Here is a 26,963-nt window from a genome sequence, read left to right as displayed (position 1 = left end):
ATTTATATTCTTCCTTCTGACTCCATCGGCTAGTGTACCCTTCCAGCTCCATCCTTGTTACCGCAGATGGCGAGAGTTTGTCTTTCTTGATCTCTGAGTAATATTTCATCGCGTGCCACTGCACCGGAGCATTTATGAAGAGCATCCCTGGGAAGAGCCCAGCAGGAGTGGACCTGCCTCAGCTGTGTCAGTCTTTGGTCTCAGCTGTCCTGAGCCGCCCTGCTCTGTCCTCAGACCTCTCCTGGGTCTTCTGTCTCACCAGCTGGCCTGTGACCTCCAAGTGTGTCCCCCACCTGTTTACAATGACTTCTTGCTTTCGTTCATTGGAACTGAGGCCTCGGACATGGGCTTCTGGACCTTTTTTTCCGGACATTTCTGTACATTGGTATCCTCTTTGCATGAGCAAGTGAAGGCAGCCCTCTTTATTCTATCGCTGGGTCTCACCCTTCCCAGCCTGCTCTGCGGGAGGCAGCGCCTCCCATGCTGTCTCTTGACATCTTCTTCCGGGCATTAGGAGAGACTCCGAGAAGCGGGGTCCCTGTGCTCCCCTGAAGAGGGAAAGTTGTACTTCCCAGAAGAGGGGAGTCCTTGCACCTCCCAAAGAAGATCTGAACTAGGGAGTCTCCATGGCAAAGCCTTCTAAAGCTCTCCTCTTTGTTCCCGGTTAATGCTGAAGTAAGTTAGTTATTCATTGGCCTGTGTAAACCTAATTGGGACCCAGGTGACAATTGGCTTATTGTTGTTACGCATGAACTGTCAGAAAAGAAGTAAAAATTGTTAAAGATATAGTTAGGAAAGAAATGTTTTGGCCCTGAGAACTATGGAGAACAAGCTGCCCTGAACCCACTGTGCCTAACCTGGGGGTACCTGTTTGCGGCAACAGTACATCTCCTGGTGTATGCGAAAAGTTAACAGTGTGCAGGTTGTGTGGAGGTTTGGTATTTCTAGTTGAAGGTTAGATTTCTGTAGAACTGAACAGTATTAATGAGTTACTTTAGATCACTTTGAAGTAATTGATAATGGGCTGGAGGAATTGAGTACTAGGGAATGGGTTGATTTTAGTCATAGAGCATAACAATGGACTTTCATGTCCACTCGGAAATTAGGAAAGCTTGACAGGGTGATTGATTGTTACTGAACATTGTACTGTGTTAGACAATGGATTACATTAGAAAAAGAGTTGTACCTAGGGGAGTCATTGTCCCTGTAGATTTTCTTAATCAGATTAAGGGAGTGTCCTTTTATAGTATGAGATCAAGAGGGTCTTTGTATGTTCATGAGGAAATATGTAATGATGGTCTCTGTTCTGCTTTGATGCTTATGCTAATGTCTTCTCACTGCTGGCCTTAAGGTATAAAGAAAGACCTGCTGAGACCCTCAGGAGGAGATACTTGCACGAGAGAAGGTGTCTGTGTCTTCCTCACTCCTACTTGGCTCCACTTCCCCTCAGCCCTCCCAAAAACTTCACCAAGGCCATCCTCTCCTGCTGAGATCCCTGACAGGACATCTAGGTGGAGCTGGTCTCCAACCTGCTCAGATTCCCCACCTTGAACACTCCCTGTTCACTGAACTCCGCCCTTTATCCTTCCATCAGACAGGAGTATGGAATCAGGAAGAGGTAAAATGCATCTTGATTTTCCCTAATTCTAACTGAAATGTAGCATTTTATTTAATGGTGGCATCAAATTACAGTTGTAGCAGCAGTGTCTGTGATTTCCTGCCAGCAGAACCACATGTATTTTCAGCTCTCATGATTGGTTTTGCTGATACAGTTGACTGACCCTTAAGGAACAGGGGGTTGGGGCGCTGATCCCGGGCGGTGGAAAATCCATGTATGACTTTTGAACCCCCGGAAACTTTATAGTCATCCCTTGGTATCTTTGGGAATTGGATTTAGGATTATCTCCCCCACACCCCCAGCAGATAGCAGAAGTGCACAGATGCTTAAGTTCCATAGAGTTGGCCTGGAGAGTTGCCGCAGACCAGCACACCAGTGAACGATGAGGCCTTCTCAGGGTTGAGAGAAGCGCAAAGGGTGGTCAGGGCGTAGGCGAAAGAAATGACAGACAGACACACTTCAAGAGAATGTGAATCTGAGTGTGTTTTTAATTAAGTTAGTGGCCAGTATATATATGTTTTTTCTAAAGGCATAGGATCGGTGACCATCAAAGAAATCAGTTTGCTCATAGGTTTAGCTTATCATTGACAGGGCAGTGATTTATATCCAAAATACATCTGGACCTAGCCACATTCCTAAGTAGACAGGCTATTAACTCTTTCTTTTGTTCTGTATAATTATATTCTTGTTGTACTAACTACTATTACTACTACCTACTCATGTTTACTCATAATTAATTGTCATGGGTAAATTTATATTATAATGCAGTTAATATCAAAGGTACTAAAGTCAAGCACATAACAGAAAGATTATTAAACCAACAATTCTATTATAACACAGTGTTTAGTAATGTTTCATTTGCATTAGCCTAATTATTAAATTACGTATGTTTTTTAATTAGCAATCAATGACCAGAAAAAGGAAAGATTTTAGAAAGACAGTTGTAGTGCAACAGGGTGGTCCCCAGGAAAGGGGGAGGTTCCCTGCCCCACCCAAGGGAGGGTGGAGCTGAGCAGAAAGAGGAGAAGCTGAAGAAGAGACTAAGGAAGGAAGCAGGATGGAGCAAGGAGACCTGGAGGAGGCACATGGAGCCTAGAGACACGTGAAGAAACTGCGCTTGTCTTTTGGTCGTGGACTAGGTGACACAGATGTGGGTGAGACCCGTGGGGAGGTGACAATGGCAGCTTTTATCTTGATGTTGATTTTGCTCTTTTCTTTCCGGGCTTGTCTGGTTGTTTGTGACCCTTTTCTGTGGGTCCCCACTGGAAGATGTTTTAGACTTGTGGCAGGCTTTGGGGCCTTGCTCTGGGCCGACCCCATATGGATGGAGTTTTACCCACGAGGGGATGGGTAACTTTGGGTGCTTCATTTAGAAACTAGACTCTTCGTCTCACCTGTATTGTTTCCTAGTTTTTATTAAAGATCCTTCCCATTAAAGTGTCATATGTTTTGTGTTGATGCGGCGGATGGCAGAACCCATTTAGAATAGGCAGGTTTGCGGGGTTTGGGCTGCCCCTCTCCCTGTCCTATAACAGTAGCAGAATAAAGTTTGTGGGCCTTGAGAAAGCGAGATAAGGTTCCAGCATTTCTTTTAATCATCTTTGTGGCGTCTTCTGGTGGTCGTTATCTCTTGGCAGGCATTTGGCTTCTCTGCATCTTAGGGAGTTTGCTGTTCTCCCCCTGCGCGCATGGTACCTTGCCCACGCCGGACCTCAGGGACCATGGCAACAGCCATTAGCCCTGAAGGTCACTGCAGGGGGAGGTGCAGCAGAGAGTCCTCAACACAGAGTCAACCTGCTGACATCTGTTCACCAGACCAAGTTCAGCACTGCGAGCCAAAACACCACCAGGCCCTGATGTCGTGTTGCTGGGCTCTGCCGCTTGCGGTTCCTGCCCTCTGGGTTTACTCAGAGTTCACTCAGAGTTTACTCAGAGTTCCAGCAGGGAATCAGCTCGTCCCTGGCTTTACTCTGGTGACTGGGTAGCGCCAGAGACCTGCACTTGCTGACCTGTGCTTTTCCCCAGTGGTTCGCTGAGAAAAAGGTGGGAGGGGGCACCTCAACACAGGAGCTGTCATTCAAGCCAGGTGCTGTGTCTGCCGCGCGTTCACCCGGCGTTGTGCCAGAGCTGTATGGATCCCACCCGCAAATGCTGCGCTTTAGGTCTCAGTTCTAGGGCTGTCAGGTCCAAAACACTGGCTGTCACCCTTTGCAGTGCCCGCTGCTAGGGCGTGACCCACACCCAGGATCCTGTGCCTGGTTCTCTGTCCCAGGATGGGGTCTTGCTCCCCGCCTGGTTTCCCTTCTTACCCCCGTTGGCCACACTGTGCTACTTTTCCAGTGTCCAAACCTTGGACAGTTTATCTGCATTTATTGAAGTGATTCTTTATTCAGTTTCCACACACAGCTCTCTCCTAGATGTTCTCCTGCTCTTTTTTTCATGTTTGTTAATGTTGGATTTAACCAGTATGCAGTCCCTGATACTGCAGGGAGTTACTCTGCGGTAGTCACATTTTCTGTGTTCTCTCTATTAGTTTATTCTCACCGACTGTTTTCTTTAAGGTACTTCTTCAGGCATTTGTTTATTCACTCAGTATGTTCATGGAAAGTTTTTGACAGTGGTAGATTTTCTATGGTTGATGGTAAGAGCAGTAATCACGGAAGTGGCCTTTGCTTTGTTGAAGTGATATTCTGTGAGAAAGGAAAATGTGGGCCTTCCTGGTGGTGCAAGGGGTTAAAAGTACAGCACTGTGAAGCTATCTGTGGCCTCTGCAGCTCGAGTTCGATCCCCATCCAGCCAGGGAGCTAGCCACATGGTGTGGCAGACGTCTCCTGTCTGGTCTGCTGCTCCCCTCAGCAGTGTATTTTAGTCATCCTGCGTGTTCTACTCCCCACTGTGACTCTGGCAAATCCTCTCACCCCCTACACTTCTGGCCTACCCCTCTGCTCTTGTATGCATAAATGAATGAAATCAATCTTTAAAAAAAATAAATAAGAGTTCAAGACGATGTTGTGGGGAGCTGTATAGTTATTTTCTATGTCCTTTTTTATCAACCATACTTGAGATATTGTGAAGAGACCTGATGAATATAACTCAGCCCTAAATCACTTCACTCTGTGGCTTTCTCCTGGTATGTACGTGGAGTCATGTATTTGACTTTCGTGAGTCAAACATCTAAGGGACCCTCCTCCAATTGATGAGTTTCTTTACATCTTAATTGCTTTGGTACATTTACGATGGTGTCATGTATCATGGATGAAGAAAATCTAAATGGATATGCTGTTTGTGGCTGACTGAAAAGATTGATTTCAGTCACCCAGAGGAGCCGTGGACTTCATTGTGGGCATAAAAGTTAGGCAGAGAAACATGCTGAAGTTCAACTCATTTCATCATTTTCTCCTTCAGGGAATACAGTAACAGTTTATTAATATCCTCATGTTTCTTCATGGTAGTTATGGAGCTATGAATATTACTGGACGTTGTTGCCAAAAGAAATCATCACAAGCATGTGATGAAAGAGCAGGTGAGCTTTTCATAACAGCGTGGAATTCTTGTGCATTCACATTAGCTAAGCACAGCATCTTTATGTTGAACACCGACTCTGATCCAAATATCAAAAGGTCAAGATGCTTCTTAAATACCTGAATCTTGATTTTGATGAAATGTGTCTTGGTATCTGAATGTCTTATTTAGACTATTTGTGAATTTCTTATGTGTATTTTTTAAATTCATACAAGAGCTGGGGTGCAGGCCAAAAGGGGGTGTGTGTGTGTGTGAGAGAGAGAGAGAGATAGGGAGGATTCACAAGAGACAGAGTGGGGCGCAGAACAGGCAGACAGAGAGGAATACACTGCTGAGGGGAGCAGCAGGCAGGACAGGAGAGGTCAGCCCCCCCCCCCCCCCCCCCCCCCCCCCGTGGGTCGCTCCCTGCTGTGGAGGGGCAGATAGCTTCTGAGTCAGCATGGTGCTTAACCCCTTCAGCCCCTGGGCGGCCCTGTTGAGCTCTCTTCCCTCAGAGCCCTGAACCCATTTTGCGCCCCGCACTTTTCACGGGCCTCGCCCTCCCGCCCTTTCTCCTCAACCTCCACTCCTCCCACTTCCAGGCCACAACCCCACCCCAACTACGGCCTGAAGGGCCGCGCAAGGGATTGTGGGAAATGTAGTCTCGAGCCCCCATGGATCTCGCCTTGGTGTCTGGGTGGGGCTTCCGCGATCTGCACAGGCGAGGCCCCGTCCCCGCCCGTCCGGAAGTTCCCGCCTCTCCAGAGCGCTGAGGGGCCCCGAGGTGAGCGCGGGCTGTGTCCCAGGAGGCCGGACTCGGGGTAGCGGAGGTCGCGGGCAAGCGTGCCCCCGGCCCCGTGGAGTCGGGCGCTTTGGAGCCGCATCCCCGCAGAACGCGCGGGGTGCCGGGGCGGAGTCCGTTGGGGAGAAGGTCCCGGCCTTTCCGGGTTGTCCCCAGACGCTGCCTGGGTCTTCCCGGGGCGGGCCACGGGGGTCACCGTGGCTAGGGCCTGGGGGTTGAGCGGTTCCGCCTGCGCGCATGCGCACTGACTCTTTGGGTCCTCCCAAAAGTCGGGCAGTGAGGGAGAGCCAGGCTGTGTTTGGGGGGGGGGGCGGGTATTGCGCCCCGGCGAGATTCAGGGCCCGAAGGTGGGCGGGTGAAGTCGCCTAGGTTGGCAGTGGGAGGCGGCCTGTGTGGGGGCGGGGAGGTCAGAGAGAAATTGGGTTTGCAGGGCGGGGCGGGAGGAGTTCGTGGGGCGTTAGAGGCTTGTGGACTGAATTTCCGGGCGTGCTGCTCGTTCCCCCCCAGGCGGCGTCCTGCTGGCCGCTGCATTCCCGCCTCCCGCCTGCACGTGCGCACCCAGGGGACTCGGCGCTGTCGGGTGTCCACGGAGCAGAGGGCGGGAAGGGCGCGGAGCCACGGCCAGGGTGTCCTGGCAGAACAGTGCGTTCGGGGCGTCGTCTCGCTGGAAGTCGAGTCCACACACTGCAGGGACTCCTCAGCTCTGAGACGGTTGCTCCTGCGTGACCGTGGCGCAGGCAGTGGGCAGTGTCACCTTTTACTAAGTTGTGGTGAACCGTCCGCCCAGGCACTGCCGCGCGTGGACTCGGGGCCCTTCCTGCCCTGCTAGAAGTGCCACCCGCTGCCACACGCGGTGACTCTCTGGTGTCTCCAGGCAGCGTGTGGCGGGCTCTGGCCAGGAGACTCCTGGACCCCGGCAGCCGCCTCCGTCCTCTGTGCTGGACCCCAGCGCCCCCCAGCGCCGCTCCCGAGCCCTCGCGCGTCTGTGAGAGCAGCGACCATGGACGAATCTCTGGTGAGTGGCGTGTTGGCTTCAGCTCGCGGTGCATTGACTATGCGAGTTCATCACGGACATGCACATTAGAAACATAGTTTTCTGCAGGGACACATTCCTCACCAGGGAAAGGTGTGGCCTAGGTCCAGGCCCTTCCCATGTCCAGCGTGCATGGAGATGGGGCTCTGCCCTTGGTCTCCCGCAGCGCAGAGTCTGTACCCGTGTCCCCGTTGATGACGCTGAAGGTGTGGCCTGTGGCTCTTCACCCCGCTGGACAGAAACACTTCCCAGCTCTGCGCTGCTCAGGTGCAGGGTGAGGGAGGACGAGGAGGAGGGGCCTGAGGACCCGAGTGCAGATGGGGGTGAAGGAGTCACGAGTCATTTGAAAAGGACAACTGAATTTTTAAGGCTTCTGTGCAGTTGCTGAAATCCTATCCTGTGTCCCAGGCCGCTCTCGGAGACTTCCATGCAGGCGTCAGTCTTGGCACGTCTGACGTTGCGTCCAGTGGGGCGTCCTTATATCCCTGCCCCTGCTCTTCTCTCAGGGGGTCTGCAAACCCCAGGTGCCCAGCAGGCTCTTCAGAGTCCTTTTTCCTGACGGTTGTTTGCACTGCTCCTGCGCATTTCTCCTTGGTGTGGTCTGCATGCATTTCTAGTGACGCTTCCCAGCACCCTAAGTTGTTCCCCAGTCCAGTGACACTCTCCAGCCTTTGCCTTCCCCAAAGTTCCTGCCATGTTTGAGAACACCGTGTGTGACCTTGGGGAAATTCCGTTTTTTATAATTGTTTTAAAGCTTCTTATACTTTTTTCTATATTTTTTACTTATTTTCCCTCCTCAATCTGTCATTGACATGTGGAGCACTAAAGCCTTCTGCTGAAAGAGTGGCCAGTTTTTTCCTAGACTCCTAATGGGTTTTGCCCTACCCCATGTTTTCCCCTCTACCTAACCACCGTGGCCAATCCCCCGTCTGCCTCCCTCCCTACCTTCTCCATCCTTTCCCCTGTTCCCTCTGGTGGTCATCTTTACCTTCACATGACCCTGTTCAAGTTTTATTCAAGTATTTTGGCTGTAAATGTTTTTTGGGTATTTATTTTCCACAGATGACGAAGCCATCTGATATGTGTGTCTAGTTTTTGGTTTATTTCATTGAAGAATAGCACCTCCCGGGGCCTCCCTGGTGGCGCAAGGTATTGAGATGCAACCGATGGGGCTGTCTGCAGTCTCTGCAGCATAAGTTCCATCCCCCGGCCAGCCAGGGAGCTACCCACATGGCGCAGCAGACCTGAGTGGCCTGCTTCGTCCCTCAGCAGTGTATTTCGGTCAATCCGCCTGTTTTGTTCCCTGCTCTGTTTGCTGAATCTTCTCACCCCCCTCCCCACACCTCTGGCCTGTACCCCAGCTCCTGTATGCATGAATAAATAAATCTTTTTTTAAAAAAAAACAGACTATCACCTCTTTGTCCACCCATTTTCTCCTCAGCGTGACCCTTTGCTCCTTCCTCATAGCCCTGCGTGCTCCCCTGCGTGTGCTCCGCCCTTCTTGCCCCACCTCAGCCAAAGGGATGTAGGTTGGGCCATGACTGGGCAGTTGGGAACAGAGCTGCTCTGCTCCCGGGTGGGAAAAATCTTTTTGTTTTGAGTTTTCCCGTGAGGATAATGTGTGGAAGTATTGCAGATGACATGGAATTTCCGTTTTTATTTCCTTAAGAAACCTCTGCATCCACTGGGTCTTTTCCGACTGTCATGGCCACCAGCCGCGGGTGAGAGCTCCCTTTTCTCTGCGCCCTCTCCAGCGTTCTTCATTCCATGTTTTTTTTTTTTTTTCAGTCTTTCACTTTTTTAAATACTATTTTACGTATTTTCACATCATTTTCATTTTTGCAGAGAGGAATCATTTTCATCTTCGTTATAGTCCCGATAAAATTTTCACCCCCCATCCCCCGTTTTGTATAAATGCATTCGTTTTTATTTGGGCCTTCTCAAGGGGTGAGGTGGCATCTAAGTGTGTGTTCGATTTACATTTCTCTTATAATACGTTAAGGTGAACATTCTTATTGTCTGTAGAAATTCAGAATTCCCTTTCTAGAAGAGTTTATGTAGTTCCTTTGTCCATTTTTTTATTAAGATTTATTTATTTATGCATGTCAGAACTGGGGTGCAGGCGAGAGGTACAGGGGGTGAGATGATTCACCAGAGAAAGTGGGGAACAGAACAGGCAGACTGACTGAAACACACTGCAGAGGGGAGCAGCGGACAAGTCAGGAGTGGACTGCAGCGCCATGTGGGTTGCTCCGTGCCGGCCAGGGATCGAACTAGCTGCAGAGGCTACGGAAAGCTTCATAAGCTGCGTCCCAACCCCTTGTGTCACCAGGGAGGCCCCCCTTTGTCCAGTTTCAATTGAGTCATCAGGTGGTTTCTTGCATTGTTTGGGGATGTTACAAATTTTGGAATGAACCCTTTGTCACGTGTGTGGCATGCAGATTCTTTTTTTCTGTTCTGTAGACTGCATTTCAATTTTTGGGTTGGTTTCTTTTGAGGTATGAAAGCTTTTAGGTTTGGTGGTGTCCCGCTTGTTCATTTTTGCATTTTTTTCCCTTGGTGTTGGGGTTGTGTTCCCTAGTGCACTTTGTGGCAACTGTCCTTAGTGTGTTCCTATATTTTCTGTCAACTACTTCACCCAATATTTAATCGATTTAGAATTTTACAGATTGATTTATTTATCCATATAAGAGCTGGGGTACAGGCCAGACATGTGGTGGGTGAGAGGATTGACCAGAGACAGAGTGGGGAGCAGAACAGGCAGATCTGGTGAAATACACTACTAAGGGGAGCAGCAGGGAGACAGGAGAGGTCAGGTGTGCCGTGTGGGTGAGTCCCCTGACTAGGGATGGAACTCATGCTGCAGGAGCTGCGGATAGCTTCATAGTGCTTTGTCTTGACCCCTTGATTCACCCAGGAGGCCCCATGTTGCTGTATTAAGTCGGGTGGAATTTGTTGAGGATTTTCCCTTCTCTGTTCTTTGGTGCTGTTTGTCTATTTTTCCCTTTTATGCTGTCTTTTTTTTTGGGGGGGGGAATCAGGGCAATGTTGACTTCGTGTATGTGTTGGTGAGTTTTCCTCCGTCTTCAGTGTTTTGGAAGATGAAATTTCTTTGTGTTTGCTTCTGTCATGGTCTCTCTGATGATTTCTTTTCCGTGTCCCTGAGTGCTTGAGTATCTTGTGCTCCTGAATGTAGCTAATCCTTGTGTTCCGATCTGGTCTCCCGTCTTCAGTGTGCACTTCTCCTGAGTGAGTCAGTCAGCTGTGTTTTGCCATTTCTGCCAGTTACACTTGAGCGTGGGCCTCTGCCCAGTCCTACTGCCACAAGCTCGGCCACCACCTGACTGTGCCTGTAGCCGTCCCGATGGCACCTGCCACTCATGCAACGTGCAAACCTCGTCCTGTGTTGTGCCCTCCCGTGTGGAATTAGATCCTTCCTAGCCCAGGTCTCCCGCAGCAGAAAGGGATTTCTCTATTCCAGAGTTTCGTCTCACCCAATGCAAGTTTCTCTTCAGTATTACCTGATACCTTAATGGTTGCTAACAACAGCACCACTGTGTGTGTGTGTTTGTGTGTGTGTGTGTTTGTGTGTGTGTGTGTGTTTCAGTTCACATTACAGTTCTCATTTTTGGCCAAACCTGATGGATGCAATTTCTCAGTGATGAGGTTGCTCCCTTTTCTGCCTCCCACTGGCCAATGTGTGCTGACACCTCAGAGTTCAGGGGGAGAAAGTACTCTGGGGGGTCAGTAAATGTAGTTTTTAATAAGGAGCTTCACATATCTGTCATTGAGTCTGGAATACAGTAGGTGTGTGCATTAGTCATACATATGATTCTTGCTGAAGTTATCGTTAATGGTAGATTTTCTTTTTAATTTTGATAGAATATTTATAGAATATTGTTAGAAAGAATATATTTTACAACCTAATTTTCGCAGCTCTCGTCACTTGTGACCATGCAAGTGTTTCATTTTATAAACCTTCGGACTGTGGGGAGCAGCAGTGGCTGCTCTTCTGCCCATCGTGATTGTTGCTTCCTTTCTCTCCTTTTCCTACTAAACCTGGCCCTCTATTTATTCATTCATTCGTTTATTCATTCATTCATTTTTTAAAAGATATACTTATTGCTGCATACAAAAACTGGGGTATGGGCCAGAGGTGTGCGGGGGGGCGGGCTGGATTCACCACCAGAGACAGATTGGGGAACAGAACCGGCAGACTAACTGAAATACATTGACGAGAGTTGCAGTGGGCGAGTCAGGGGAGGTCTGCCGCACATGTGGGTAGCACTCTGGCCGGGGATTGAACTCATGCTGCAGTGGCTGTGGACAGCTCCATTGTGTTGTGTCTTAACCTTTAGTCACCAGGAAAGCCCCTGACCCTTCATTTAAATGTCAAATAAAAAGTCTCCTTTTGCTGTTTTTGCATGTGGTGTTCTTTGGCATTTTGTATCTGACAGTGTTATACAGCCATCAATACCTTCCAGATTTTTTCATTTCCCAGTAATAAAATACTGCACTCATGAAACTCTCGCTCCCAACTGCCCTGTCCCTCAGCCCCTGTGTCCACCATTTACTTTCTGTTCTTAAGAGTTTGACAACTCAGACCTGTATGAATGGAGTCTTGTTACACCTTATTTTCTTGGTGAATCTCTTATTTTATTGCATTGTTAACTGTTTTGTCATTTCATAGGTCTCGTACAGGAGTGCCTTCATATTGTAGTGTGTGTCGTTGTTTAGTTCCATTGCGAGACCCATTAATAATCTCTTATGTGTATCTGCCAGTCTTATTTACCCATTAATCCATCACCTGGGGCTTGGGTTGATTTTGCTTTGGGCTGTATGACTGGTGGTGCCGTGACCGTAGGTGAGCAGACGTCTCTGCCCGTCCCTGCTGTCCCTGCTATTGATGAACACCCCGGGGTGGGGGTGGGTCCTCCTGTCATTCTGAGTTCCCTTTTCCCAAGAATCACCTTCCTGTTTTCCCTCCTGTCTGCATCATTTATGTTTCCCCAGCAGTGCGCAAGGGAGCCAGGTCCCAATTTTTGCCAGTACTTGTTATTTTCTTTCTTTTTATGTCATTGCGATCCCAGCGGATGTAAAATCTCATCTCTTGTACTTCTCGTTCATTTTTCCTTCGTGACTGGTCGTATTGAGCACGTTCATGTGTTAGGACCCGCTTGGGTGTGTGATTTGCAGAGCTGTGTGTTCCAGTCCGTTCCTCATGGCTGCGCATTTCCATTTTGAATAGGGTCGAAAGCGCGAGGGGATTGTATTGTCCCATTTCATCTTACGGTGCTTTTATGGCATCCTGAGCCCACTCCTGCTGGGAGGTCCCGTGAGTTTCTGTGCACAGACATGAGCCATCCACCTTCTCTCTGCTGTTGTTTCATTTCTCGTATTAGCGTTTTCATCAATGAGCCTATAAAGAAGAATGCATTTTTGTTTTCCTAGAAATGGGATGTGCCGGGTTACCTTGCGAGAGTTGCTGTCAGTGCAGCAGGCTCATCGTGTCCTGGATGCTGTTGTGTCTTTGCATTTGTTTACTTCATTGTTTAACCCTCCGGATTTATTTATCCCAGGGAGTCTCTGCCCTTGGTTCTGCTACATGCATTGCTTACTGTTGTCATTTCCCTGGCAGCGTACAGGAGCTCCTGTGTGTGTGAACACGGGTGTGTGTTATACTCACAGTCTGCTCACTGGGTTTTCCTTTCCAGAGTTGCTTTACTGTGGCTTTCATTAGTTTTCCAAGAATGAATTATAGGGCCTCCCCTGGTGGTGCAGTGGTTGAGCGCTGGTTTGCAAGACTGCACAGAGCCTCTTCGGCGCCAGTTCGATGCCCGGATACCGGCGAGGGTCCCACCAAAAAAAAAAAAAAAAGAATTAATTATTACTTGCTATGACCATTTTTACGCATGTTGTCTTTCTGTTGTTGCTGTTGTTGTGTAGCATCACCCGAACCCATTGTGAATAAGGGGACACTGAGCATCTTTGTTAGTCCTTCTCTCACTGGGAATGTTGATGTCTCCTTGGGCTGTGTCAAGGACTTGTTTTGTGTTGAGGAAAAATCCTCTGAATCCTTTTTTAGTTATTACAAATAGAAATTTATTTTTATGGGGTCCTAATGAATATGTGTGTGGAGGTACGCAAGATTTTCTACACAGGAAATGAAATGATGGAATCAATTTACACATTTCCTAAGAGGTTTGTTTTCTTATACCTAGTGTCATGTTTTCCAAAAGTCTTTCATTGCTATGATCTATTCTTTTTCTTTGTCCAACAGAAATATTAGTCTCTTCTAGTTGTTTTTCCTCTTCTTTCAATACCTTTTGTTCTGGTCACCGTGTTCCCCCCTACGGTGATGAAAACTATTAATAATATCCTGAGAATTCCCAAATTCTTTTATTTTTTCTTTTAGATTTATTTATTTTATTTTTGCACATAGTGCTCAGGTGTAGGCCACATGTGCAGGGGGTGAGAGGATTCATCAGAGTCAGAGTCAGGAGTAGAACAGGCAGACTGACAGAAATACACTGCTGAGGGGAGCAGCAGAGAGACAGGAGAGATCTGCTGCGCCTTCTGGGTAAATCCCTTGTTGGGACTCGAATTCTTGTTGCAATGGCTGCCGACAGCTTCATAGTGCTGAGACTTAAACCCTTGTGCCACCAGGGAGGCCCTGATTCCCACATTTCTGTTCTCAGCTTAGAGTTCCTGATCCATCACACACACGTCTAGTTGCGTGTGGAATTCCAGTGTTTTCCACCCCGTCATGTGGACAGCATATTAGGAAAACATTCCTCGTACCTCAGCCACCAAGTTATTACCGAGTTCTCCTCCCCTTTGTCCTTCCGTTTGAGAAGTGATGACCTGTTGTGTCTTCTCTGACTCTGTCAGCTGAACATCTTTTCTTAAAATTTTATTTTATATATAATTTGGATCATTTTTTATTTTGCACACTGTATGCATTTTCATCTTGGTTATAGTCACCGACAATTCCTACCCCCCTTATTTTAACCCTAATCCCTCCTCCCTCCACCCTCCAAAACCCCCTGTTTGAGAAACCCCATCTCTAGTTTATAGTTGCTTGTAGTTGAACATCTCTTACCTGTGCTTTTTTCCCCCTTCATTGTTTGAACATTCTGGTTTCGGGTTCAGTTTTTGTTTACTGTGAGTTGGAGATCCCAGGGTTTGAGGTCACAGGAGTAAAATATTGGCACAAACTTGTACATGCTTTTCATTTGTTATGAAGCTCCTTTTGCACATGCTTCCAGGTATGTGTCTGTTACACCTGCCTACCAGGTTATCAGCTCCTCAAGGAGCAAATTTTATTCATCCTTTTATTCTTAGAATCATACACACTTTCAAATTTATAAGGTAAGCTATAGTTCTGCTTTAAGGACTGAATGGGTGAATGTAGAGGCGAGGCTCTTTCAACTGCGAATTCTATACATTCTCTACAGTACCAAAGACCCACAAAATAAGATGTTTGCACTTGCTCTGTCTGATCCAGGCTGCCGGCCCGGAGCTGAGAAATGTTCCCTCAGAAGGGACTGTGTCATTTGAAGACGTGGTTGTGAACTTCACCTGGGAGGAGTGGCAGTGCCTGAGTGAAGCTCAGAGGACCCTGTACTGGGATGTGATGCTGGAGACCCGCAGTCACCTGGTGTCCCTAGGTGAGGAAGCGCCAGTGTAACTCTCTAGTGCACTGCTGTCTTCTGCACCGATAAGTGTGCACTTGCTTATGAAACTGAGTGCTGGTGAGGTTGAACATGCAGGCAGTGTACATTGTGGGTGTTTCGGTTTTTGTTTTTTGTTTTTTTTTAGGAAAGATTCAGATTGGCCTCTATTGCACAGCTCTTCACACTGCATTTGTTAGTTTTCAAAGACTGAAGTTGAACTTGATCGAAGGCGAACACTATTTCTCGTCACAGGGCATTGCGTTAACGATCCTGAGGAGAGGATGAGGTCGGAGCAGGGAGTACAGCCGTGGACTGTGGACTATCCCCCAAACCAGGACCTCTCAGGTCAGTCAGTGCTTGCCAGACCGGGAGGCTGGGAGGAGGCTGGGAGTGTGGCCAGTGATATTGGCCACACTGAGGTGCTTTCCCATTGTGCAACCTTGGACAGTGTGTCTGCATATATCAAACTGATTCTTTTTTATTTTTTTTTAATTAATTTATTTATACAAGCATGGGGTACAGTCAGTCAGAAGCGCGGGAGGGCAAGAGAACTCACCAGAGCCACAGTGGGGAGCAGAGCAGGCAGAAGGACCGAAGTGCACTGCTGAGGGGAGTATGGGTTGGCAGGAGAGGTCTGCATGTCATGCGGGACCCTGCACCGGTGGCTAGGGAGCAGCCAGGGATTGAACCGGCGCTGCAGAGGCTGCGGGCAGATCGCAACCCAGCGCACAACCGCTGCGCCACCGGGGAGGCCCTCAAACTGATTCTTTATTCAGTTCCCAAATATTGCTCTCTCGTGTATTTCCTCCTGCTCTTTTAATGGTGGTTGTCTATGTTCTTAACCAGTCTGTAGTCCCTGATACTGTGGGGATTATTCTGTATTAATCACGTTTTTGTATTCTCTCAGTGTATTCTCACAGACTGTTTTCTTTAGGTACCTGTTCAGGAATTTTTTTATCTCTGTGTGTTCGTGGGAAGTTTACCCAGTGGGAAATTTTCTATGAGAGGGGAGAGCAGCAGTACTCATAGAAATGATCTTTGCTTTCTGAACTTATACACTCTGTGAGGAAAGAATATATTAAATACATTTATTGATAGAGAGGTAAAGCCACAGAGGATGTTTGACCAGCATGAGTGAAACAAAGTGGAGGATGTTGTTTTTGCGTGTGTACTCCATACGCATCATTACAGAGATTAATTCTTCTCTTTCAGAGCTCAGGTGAGGTGAATGGCTTGCACTGACATGTCATATCTATAGTTCCCTCTGCAGTCTGGGCTAGAGGCTGTGTATTGCTATTGGAGATGTCACTTTGCAGGTGACTAACTCAAAAGGGATAGAGGGGCGTTGACTGGAGAGTTATTTAGAACATGAGTAGTGTTTCAGGGGCAAGCCTTGTGACCGCCCACATAGTAAATGGTGAGGCTGAGGAGGACCCAGAAATTGTTCATCATTGGAAGGAATGTTGTGTGACATGGGAAGGGGAACCTGAGGTGGTGGTTTCTAAAGCCATGGCACCAAGAGTTTGAGGTTGGGGGCTCATACCTTGGGGAGCAGTGTGACCTGTGCAATTCCACCTTGTCGTGGGCATTGTTGGGAGGAAAGTAAAGGAATCAACGACAGTGTGATGTAGCTGAGAGTCACTCACGACATAGAAACTGGAGTTACTGTGAACAAAGTAGAAACGCAGTTTCCAAGCAGTGTGGTGAGAATACCAGGGTGTTGCTCTCAAAAGCATGTGGGAAAAGCCTTTAACTCTGATAGCCACAGGCTGGATGCAGAACTTTTTTCCTATCGCTCAGCAGGGAATGTGGGACACAATGATGAGGTGGAGTTTGCTGCATGTGTTAGGATTCTGAGCCTTATGTGATATGATATTTCAATAAAAACTGACAGGTCTCTTCCGTGGAGGGAAGCACATGCTTCTGAGAACCTCTGCAGGTGTCGTGGCCAGGGCCGGGGTGGAAAGAAAAACTAAGAAATGGAGAAGCAGGGTCCTTGTGACTCAGCAGAACTCTTGCTTAAAGTGCCTGGGCAATGACTGGGTCTCTCCGTCCACAGGTTTCTGGGAAAGCCATGGCCTCTGCAGGGCTTGGTTATTCTGAAAGTACCCACAAGAGCTGCACAGGGTCAGTCTAACAAAGAAAGTATGTAGGATCTATGTTGGGTGAAATGCTTCTGGTTGAAATCGACAATTCTAGTTAAAGGACTGTTTTTACCAATTATTTATGATTTTATAAAACCATGATGAAATTTTTTTACTGCTTTGTTATCCTGGTTTGGCATTAGAAAATCTGTTAATTGGGGCCTCACAGGAGGACTAGGGATTAAGTCTCTTAGCTCTCACTATTATGGTCTGAGTTTGATCTACAGTGAAGGAGCTCACCCACTTTGGCACAGCAGACCTCTCCTGTCTCACCCGCTGCTCCCCTCAGCAGTGTATTTCAGTCAGTCCACCTGTTCTGTTCCACACACTGTCTCCACGGTCCCCTACAACACCCCCACTCCTGCACCTCTGGCCTACACCCCAGATCTTCTATGCTAAAATACAAAATACCAAGAAATCTAATCTCCACATAATTTGCTACGGGCAAAAATCATGAATCAGAATCAATACCTGTAAATTGTGTTGTAATATAGGAGCTTTTGTGCCGCTTAGTAGTATTCAATCAAAATGCTTCCTTTTTAGAGACATGGTCACTTTTTTCTCACTTTAGATGTCCATACTGTGGATCACCTGACTCACGACAGCCCTGCAAATCAGAGCAGACATGTGTGGCAAGTTCTTAGCGCCAGCAGCAAAATACCATCCAACGAGAGAACTGACTTATGGGAAAAAAGCAATTTGGACTCAATTCGTTTTGTGAACCATAGTATCAGAAATGGAAGCAATTCAGCAATGATGCCTGAGAACTTTACTATACATAGGACCATGATGATCCCTGGTGAGCCTCATGAAGAGCATGCTGGAGAGAACGAGGAGGTCTTTAGTAGAATGAGGGAACCCATCAAGTATCCTGAGCACCTTAATCACCAGGTGATTCAGAACTTTCAACAGCCTTTTGAATTTCGTGAACAAGGAAAAGTCTTGAGCGAAGAAACAATATTTTCACCTAGAGGAGCCTTTCCGGAAGGGGCTGCCCGTAAATGCAATGAGTGCAGGGACACCAGTGATGAGGCACCTTTTGATGTCCGAGACAGAACCCAAGGAGGACAGACTCCCTGCAGTTGTAATGAAAAGGGGAGAGCTGCGGAGATGACTCCAGTGCATTTGAATCTTCCTAGGTATGGTGAACACGAGCAGCAGGAATGTTATGAAAGTGGGGCCAGTCTCAGCAACACATTTCACACCTATCCGCATGAGAGTACCCAGTTAGGACAGAATAATTTTGGATATAAGAGATATGGTGAAGCGGCCTCTAAAACCTCTGTTCTGACTGAACATCAGAAATCACAAGCAGACGATCAACCTGATGAGTGTGGGGGCACCTCTGAGATTTCCTTACAGAGGGGATACCAGAGAAATCTCACTGCAGTGAAGTTGTTTGGGTCTAACGATTACATGAAAACTTTCTCATGGAAGACTGCCCGCACTGTACATCCACAATCTCAAACGGGAGTGAAGCGCTACCCGTGTCTGGTATGTAAGAAAACTTTCAGGCACAAATCTGCTTTTAGTGTCCATCAGAAAACTCATACAAGGGAGAAACCCTATGAATGTCAGGTGTGCAGGAAAGTGTTCTCCTGTAAGTCAGTTCTTGTTCTACATGAGAGGACTCACACTGGAGAGAAATGCTATGAATGTGAAGAGTGTGGGAAAGCTTTTACCAGTCAGTCTTATCTCAGTAAGCATCAGAGAATTCACACTGGAGAGAAGCCTTATGAATGTCAAGAGTGTAGTAAGACTTTCCACTGGAGATCATCCCTCAGTTACCACCAGCAAAGTCACAATGGAGAGAAACCCTATGAATGTAAAGGCTGTGGGAAAGCTTTTTCCAGTAAGTCTTACCTCAGTAACCATCAGAGAATTCACACTGGAGAGAAGCCTTATGAATGTCAAGAGTGTAGGAAGACTTTCCACTGGAAAACATCCCTCAGTCATCATCAGAGAAGTCACACTGGAGAGAAGCCTTATGAATGTCAAGGGTGCAGGAAGACTTTCCACCGGAAATCATCCCTCATTGAATATCAGAGTGGTCACACTAGTTTGAAACACTATGGTTGTGAAGGATGTGGGAAAGCTTTTTCTATTAAGGCACATCTTATTAGACATCAGAGGATTCACACTGGAGAGAAACCCTATGATTGTGAAGGGTGTGGGAAAGCTTTTTCCAGTAAGTATTACCTCAGTGAGCATCAGAGAATTCACAGTGGAGAGAAGCCTTATGAATGTCAAGAGTGTGGGAAGACTTTCTCCTGGAAATCATCCCTCAGTGACCATCAGAGAATTCACAGTGGAGAGAAGCCTTATGAATGTCAAGAGTGTAGGAAGACTTTCCAGTGGAAATCATCCCTCAGTAACCATCAGAGAAGTCACACTGGAGAGAAACCCTGTTATTGTGAAAAGTGTGGGAAAACTTTTTCTAGTAAGTCACACCTCATTACTCATCAGAGAATTCACACTGGAGAGAAACCATATGAATGTGAAGGGTGTGGGAAAGCTTTTTCCAGTAAGTCATCCCTCAGTCACCATCAGAGAATTCACACTGGAGAGAAACTGTATCAATGTGAAGTGTGTGGGAAAGCTTTTTCCAGTAAGTCTTACCTCAGTGAGCATCAGAGAATTCACACTGGAGAGAAGCCTTTTGAATGTCAAGAGTGTAGGAAGACTTTCCACTGGAAAATATCCCTCAGTGTCCATCAGAGAAGTCACACTGGAGAGAAGCCTTATGAATGTCAAGAGTGTAGGATGACTTTCCAGTGGAAATCATCCCTCAGTAACCATCAAAGAATTCACACTGGAGAGAAGCCTTATGAGTGTCAAGTGTGCAGGAACACTTTCCACCTGAAATCATTACTCACTGAACATCAGAGACTTCACACTGGTGAGAAACGCTATGATTGCAAAGAGTGTGGGAAAGCTTTTTCTACTAAGGCACACCTCATTAGACATCAGAGAAGTCACACTGGAGAGAAACCCTACGAATGTGAAGGGTGTGGGAAAGGTTTTTCCAGTAAGACTTACCTCAGTGACCATCAGAGAATTCACACTGGAGAGAAGCCTTATGAATGTCAAGAGTGTGGGAAGACTTTCCATTGGAAATCATCCCTCAGTGACCATCAGAGAAGTCACAGTGGAGAGAAGCCTTATGAATGTCAGGTGTGCAGGAAGACTTTCCACCGGAAATCATCCCTCACTGAACATCAGAGACGTCACACTAGTGAGAAACGCTTTGATTGCGAAGGATGTGGGAAAGCTTTTTCTACTAAGTCACACCTAATTAGACATGAGAAGTCACACTGGAGAGAAACCCTATGATTGTGAAGAGTGTGGGAAAGCTTTTTCTAGTAAGCCACACCTCATTACACATCAGAGAATTCGTACTGGAGAGAAAACCTTTGAGTTTCATGAGTGTGGAAAACTTTCCGCCAGAAATTATCCCTCAGTAAACATCAGAGAAGTCCCACTGGAGAGAAGTCTTATGAGTGTCAAGAGTGTGGGAAAACTTTTTCCAGTAAGCACGCTCTCACTAGACATCAGCGGTGTCACTGGACAAAATCCCTATGATTGTGAAGAATGTGGGAAAACTTTTCAGGAAGTCAGCCCTCACTAGGCATGACAGATTCCACACTGGATGGAAATGTAATGAATGTGAAGAGTGGATAGGCAGGCCTCCCCTGGTGGCGCAGGTGGTTGAGCGCAGCGCTGTGAAGCTGTCCGTGGGCTTTGCGGTGCGAGTTTGATTCCCTGGCCGGCCAGGAGCAGCCCCATGGTGCGGCAGACCTCTCCTGTCTCGCCCGCTGCGTGTATTTCAGCTGTGTATTTCAGTCAGTCTGCCTGTTCTGTTCCCTGTCTGTCTCTGGTGCATCCTCTCACCCTCCCAGACATCTGGCCTGTACCCCGGTTCTTGTATGCTTGAATAAATAAAAATCACTTAAAAAATATTCAAACTTGGGAGCTCAACCACATCATTCAGTTGAGAGCATTGGAAACTGACATACAGTTTCACTCCTAATTGCGTGGAGTTTCCTGGTTCACTCTTCTCCCAAGTTCATGCAGTGATGATGTCGCTGTTCCTGTTGCTGTTGCTTCTAGTGTACTCTTAAGTTCCTGGGCGATGCCATTCATGTCCACAGTAGCTGTCTGTCTACAGGGCACACTGCATGTTGCGTGGGTAAATGATCTCTCTGGGTTTTCTAACTTAGTCATCAAGTTCTGTCCAGTACTCTAAGCCTCGTGGTGCCCCCCGATGCTGGAATTGCTCACCTCCAAAATGTCCTCCTCTAGAAGGAAAAGTTGAACTGTGTGCTATCGGCTGTAGGTTGAGGTCTGCAGCTGTCTTTACCTACCATTAATGATGAAGGTTTTTCGGGGCCTCCCTGGTGGCCTCGGGGTTAAGTGTCAGCGCTATCGCCCCTCTGGCCAGGGTTTCAGCCCCAGCTAGGGAGCCGCCCCACATATGGCCGCAGCAGGCCTCTCCTGTGTCACCCGCTGCTCCCGTTACCCAGGTATTTCAGTGGTTCTGCCTGTTTGTCGCCACACTTAGTATCTGGTGAATCCTCTCACCCCCGAACCTCTGGTCTACACACCAGTTTACAAAATAAGGGAATTTTTTGGGAAGATTATTTCTGCATGCAGGAACTGGGGTGCAACCCAGAGGTGTGAGGGGGTGAGAGGATTCTCCACAGTGAGATTGGGGAGCACAACAGGTGGATCTACTGAAAATCCACTGCTGAGGGGCCCAGTGGGGAGACAGGAGAGGTCTACTGTGCCATGTGGGTCACCTCCCTGGCCAGAGATCGAACTCGTGTGTGCAGTAGTGAGAACAGCTTTATAGTGCTGAGTCTTCACCCCTGCGCCACCAGTGGCCCCAGAATTTTTTTTTTTTTATAGAGGCATGTTTTATTTGTTTGTTTGTTTGTTTGTTTTGTTTATACATGCACTGGGTACAGTCAGAAGTGCGGGAGGGTGAGAGCATTCACCAGAGCCAGAGCAGGGAGCAGAGCAGGCAGAAGGACTGAAGTACACTGCTGAGGGGAGCAGCGGGCAGCAGGACAGGTCTGCGGGCCATGTGGGACCCTCCTCCGGTGGCCGGGGAGCAGCCGGTGATCCATCTGGCGCTGCAGAGGCTGCGGGCAGCTTCGCAACCCAGCACTCAACTGCTGTGCCACCGGGGAGGCCCCATCACCTCCTTTCACTTGAATGGTACAGTCACAGTTATTTCATTCCTTTCCGTGTGAATGTCAATGGAAATGTCAGTCATTTCACACACGTTCTCTCTCATAGCTTGTTTATACTTCCAAAGAAATGAACCAAAAATGTTATCATGTATTGAATTGTAGTAAAATTTTAAAGTAGTTGAACCTATATAATTAATTTTTTGAGAAATAACACTCATAAACAGTAGCTTTTATTATAATGGATTCCATGTTGTATGTCTACCTAGTGGGTTTGAAGTATGCACATAGTATCACCCACAGCTCTGTTTCCTTCATAGTATTGGAATAATCTTGAGTTCATTGACAAGACTACATTCATCCATGTAGTGTGTATGTGGTCCCATTTTTAGTAAGTGAAACGTAACATTATGTACTGTGTCCTGTGTCTTTCCCTTTTTAACCAAACCATTCTTGTCGGCTACAAAACCTGCTGTGCTCATTCATTTCAGGTCCTCTCTGATTCATTTTAGCTCAGATCTGTAGGGAAAACTGTGGTCTGTAATTTCGTGGGTATTTGAGGAAATGGTTACGTAAAAGATAAAGTTTATTAAAAGCTCAGAGAATTTTACCTGGTTTATACATGAGTCTAATGAAAGCTGTGGGAATGGGGTCTCCCTGGTGGGGCAAAGGTTAAGCACAGCACTGTGAAGCTATCCGCAACCTCTGCAACACGAGTTCGATCCCTGGCAGGCCAGGAGGCTGCCTTCATGGCGCAGCAGACCTCTCCCGTCTAATCCGCTGCTCCTCTCAGCAGTGTCCTTCAGTCAGTCTGCCTGTTCTGCGCCCCACTTTGTCTCTCTGGTGACTCCTCTCACCTCCCGCACCTCTGTCCTGTTCCCCAGTTGTTGTATGCATAAATAAAAAAAAGTCTTTAAAAATATGATCGTTTTTGTTGTTGTCACTTTGCTTAGTATTTGATCATTAACTACAATTTCCTTTCAGTCTTTCATCTCCTTTTCTACTATGAATTTTCCAGTTGTCCTGTCTTCTTCTTGTACAGATATGTGCCCTGGGTCCGATTTGAAGTCACTGAAATTATAGCGTCTACGGTGGTTTCGTGGGCATATGTGATCCTCTGGGCTCAGTGGGTGCATTAGACTGTTCCTGTGTAAACATGGATGTCCCTGCATAAGGGCTTTCTTCTTTCTCAGAACCAGGTCTCCCCCTTTTTTTAAAGATTTATTTTATTTACTTATACATAAATTGGTGAGGTTTGGGCCAGAGGTGAGGGTTTGGGGTGGTGAGATGATTTACCAGAGACAGAGTGGGGAGCAGAACAGGCAGACTGACTGAAATACACTGCTGAGGGGAGCAGTGGATGAGACAGGAGAGGTCTGCTGTGCCATGTTAGTAAGTTTCCTGTCCAGGGATCAAACTTGTCCTTCAATGGTTGTCATAGCTTTATAGTGCTGAGACTGAACCCCTTGTGCCACCATGGGGCACCTCAAAACTCTCTTTTCGCCTTCTGTCCTATTTAGAGTTCTGCTGGTGGCCATGTAGTAACTGTATATTTTGATTTCAAGAACCCTTGACCTGCAGAGATAGGGCCATCGAATTCTCACACAAGGAGCAGGAGGGCCTGCACCAGCTGCAGTGGAAATTGTACAGGGACGTGATGCTAGAGACCTACAGAAATGTGGTGTCCTTGGGTGAGGAGAATATCCCTCTAGATTTCCTCGTCTGCCCTCAGTGTTTTCTGTACCGCGTGTGGATGTGCTCCAGGGATGCCCAGAATTGTCAGATACATTTAGGCCCCTATTTTAAAGAAGAACAGTGTGGGTTTGTTGGAAAGTCTCAAGATGTTTCATCATGGCTTAAATTTCTCCTGTCTTAGAATGATCTGCAGCCCGCTCTCTATATGAGTGCTCATTCAAAAAAGTATGTGACTTAAGCGTTATTGCTACAAGCAAAATCCCAGCTTCTCTATCACATTGCTAGGACTCAGAGGCCTAGAAATGGTTCTTAGGATGTGAAAATTTCAATGATTTGTGGTAAAGGTGCTGTCAGGAAAAGTATTTGCAGTGATTCTTTTCCAGAACCTTCTATACTGTCCCCCTACTGTGCACAATACTGTACTGGGAATTTGAGAATCTTCAGGACATCTCATATCACCTGTCCTAATAAACAGGTCTTGCTGTGTCTATGCCCGAGCTGGTCATCTTGTTGGAGCAAAAAATATGGAGCCCTGGGATGTGAAGAGAAGTGCAAATCCCGTCTTCCTCCTAGGTAGGTGGAATGAATCCAGCAGAGGACACAGCTGGTCCACAGGAAAGTCTCCTAAATGTCTGGGAAGCTCTGTTTCAGGGGTTGTAGACATGCTCCTATTTTGTCTTGGAGTCTTAGTCTTGCTCTCCCTGGGGGTGTCTCCTCTCTGACACTTGAGGCCTCTGCCTTTCCTTCTTACTGAATTGAACTTAGGTTTTGTCCATTTTGTTGATCTTTCAAAATCCAGACTTCCTTTCGTAGAGAAGCACCTGCTCTTTGGCCATAATGTTCTATTTTTTTTTTTCTTATTTTTTTTAAATGTCTTCCTTTCTGCCAATACAGAGCTAAAATTGTTCTTTTTCTAATTCCTAGAGGTGTGAAGTTATGTTGCTCAACTGAGATCTCTCTTATTGCTAGTGTAATTGTTTAATGCTTTAAATTTACCTCTTAGTATTGTTTTCTGAATCACATGTTTTGGGGAGTTTGCTTTGTTGCAATGTTTTCTCAGTATTGCTTACTTTTTTGGAATCAAGGAACCATGGGTGTACCTCACTCTCGTGATTCAGGGAATAGATTCTCCTATCCTCAGATGTCTGTCACCACCACACCCACCAGCTGTGCATTGTGGGCTTCTCCATAAATCTTTGAATCCCCTGCCACTTTTGTACCCACACGCACTGTCCTTCCCTCTTTGTACCCTCATTCTGCAGTCTTATTTCTAGAATTTATATTGGTTTGCATTGTCAGTTTCTTTGCCTTGTTTTTCCAAAGTCCAAATAGGAGTGAATTCAACCAGTAAGTCTTTCTCCTTCTGATTCTTTTCACTGAGCCTAATCCTCCCCCAGCATTCCATTGTTGTTGTTGCACATGGCCAAATGTATCCTTTTTCATAGCTCAGTAGTATTTCTTCCTGTCTATGTACCACATCTTCCTTTTCGATTTATTTTTCACCCCTGTTTGTCAACTTTGATTCCTGAGTTTATAACATTATTTTCTTTCCAATTGCAATTGGGCCTTGAACCTCTCCTTGATGTCACCGTTTTCATCTGCATTGAATTCTGTCTTTGTTTGTGCCACACATTTCGGACCTCGTCTTAATGTATAGGTAATATTACAATGATTTCTCAATACAGGTAGTTTTCTGTTACTTTCTGGGGTCATTCTTTTCATTCTGTGATGCTTTAGACTCAGATCATATCATTAGAGTGATCAAGACGGCTCCATTTTCATGATTTGTCTTCATAGTATGTAGTTCCATCGTTAACATTACACATGATGTGCTGAAGGCTATGTTGAGTGTCATATAGGTAAGATTGAATTGGTGTTATTTTTAATTCATTCAGACACATTTGTCATTGTATTGTGGACTTTTATTTATACCAAAGTATTTCTGAAAGGGGTACAGTCAGAAGCAGGAGAGGGTGAGAGAATTCACCAGAACCAGAGTGGAAAATAGAAAAATCAGACTGACAAAGTACACTGATGAGGGGAGCAGTGGGTGGCATTGGAGATCTGCACACCATGTGGTACCCTTGCCGGCAGCCAGAGATCTAACTGGCACTGCAGAGGGTGCAGGCAGCTTCGCAGCCCAGCGCTCAACCGCTGCGCCACTGCAGATGCAGTATTCTCAGTCATTTTATACCCCATTTCCAACCTACTGCATCACAGTATATTTTTTGACCTTTTCTTATATGCTTTAATTCCTCTCTCCTTTCTTGTTGGTGATTTCCCTCCACTAATGAAGGTATATTGGTTTGTAAAGCATTGTCATCCAACCTATGTACACATCACATCAGTCTCTGTTTTCATTTTTTTTCCATGTATTGCACGGTATCTTTTTTCTCATGGGGATTCCATAGCATGTTGAAAAGTTGTGACAGTCTTTTTTAAAGTGAAAACCATGTAAATTCAGCTGCATACCAAAACTCCACTCTTTAACATTTCTACCCCTACTGACATCACAAATTATATCTCATGATATTTGTATTCTCTAACATGAATCTATGATTTTTTTTTTTTGGTGCCATATTTCCAAATTCTGAAGCAGAAACAATATTTTGACTATCGGGTTATATCTGTATTTGCTATGTATTTACCTTTCCCTAAGGATGTTACCTATGCATAAGCCTGTGTTGCTGTCTTGTGCTGATGTTACCTATCCAAACATCATGTTGGGGGTCTTTATATGGTATTCATTTTATGTCTGAAATATTTAAAGTATTTTGTCTTGAGTGCTGTGCGTGGGGTAGTTATTCCTCGTTGTCTTCCTGCCCTGTCTTCTCAAGACAACCAGGTCTCCATGCCACAGTCAGGCACAGAAGATTTGTTGCTAACTGTGGGACCGGGAGGAGATGGAATCGGCACCTTTGAGAATTTACAATTATTGATAGACCAGACATGTCAAGAGGCATGTGAAGGGCACAAGAGTTGTTGTAATGAAGATTCCCAAGAAGGAACAATTATCCATAACACAATTCCTGTGCAAAGTGATCCTGCGTGTAAACCATGTTTGGGTGAAACTCCCATTTTACGTCTGTTGCAGGTAGAGATAAATATGTTTATGTTATCAAAGATCCATATGACATTTTTAACAAGACACAATCTCTGAGAAGAATGTGGGAACATATGGGAAGTCCCCTAGTCCATAATGCAAATGATTTTTCAAAACATTGTCAATGTAGGATAGATTTAAACTTTTAGTCATGTCATTGTCAACATCTGAGAAATAGAAAGGAAGATGAAAAATCTAC

At 46.4% G+C, this 26,963-nt stretch overlaps 2 protein-coding genes across 9 annotated transcripts in view; one reads left to right on the top strand and one right to left on the bottom strand.

Moving 5' to 3' along the window:
- LOC119253347 (zinc finger protein 420-like) overlaps positions 1-26,963 on the top strand; it is a 316,892-nt gene that overhangs the window by 9,904 nt on the left and 280,025 nt on the right. For 6 of the 8 annotated variants that reach the window (XR_008552958.1, XR_008552959.1, XR_008552960.1 and 3 more), the window contains exons 2-4: positions 6,796-6,936; positions 14,462-14,624; positions 14,883-14,975. Coding sequence is in view for 4 of the 8 variants with exons in the window: in XM_054698276.1 (XP_054554251.1) it covers positions 6,796-6,936; positions 14,462-14,624; positions 14,883-14,975 (397 nt within the window). In the remaining 4 variants the exon portion in view is untranslated. Of the gene's footprint in view, positions 1-6,795; positions 6,937-14,461; positions 14,625-14,882; positions 14,976-17,345; positions 20,154-24,136; positions 24,235-26,963 lie in introns of those variants that run through there. The other 2 variants (XM_054698273.1, XR_008552961.1) reach the window with 2 other exon arrangements.
- LOC119251621 (zinc finger protein 420-like) overlaps positions 1-26,963 on the bottom strand; it is a 365,165-nt gene that overhangs the window by 136,409 nt on the left and 201,793 nt on the right. The window lies entirely within an intron of this gene.

The sequence above is a fragment of the Talpa occidentalis genome, unplaced genomic scaffold (assembly GCF_014898055.3).
Source record: "Talpa occidentalis isolate TD23 unplaced genomic scaffold, MPIMG_talOcc4v2.1 talOcc4.2, whole genome shotgun sequence".
NCBI classification, from domain to species: Eukaryota; Metazoa; Chordata; class Mammalia; order Eulipotyphla; family Talpidae; genus Talpa; species Talpa occidentalis.
This window is presented reverse-complemented; position numbering and strand designations above follow the sequence as displayed.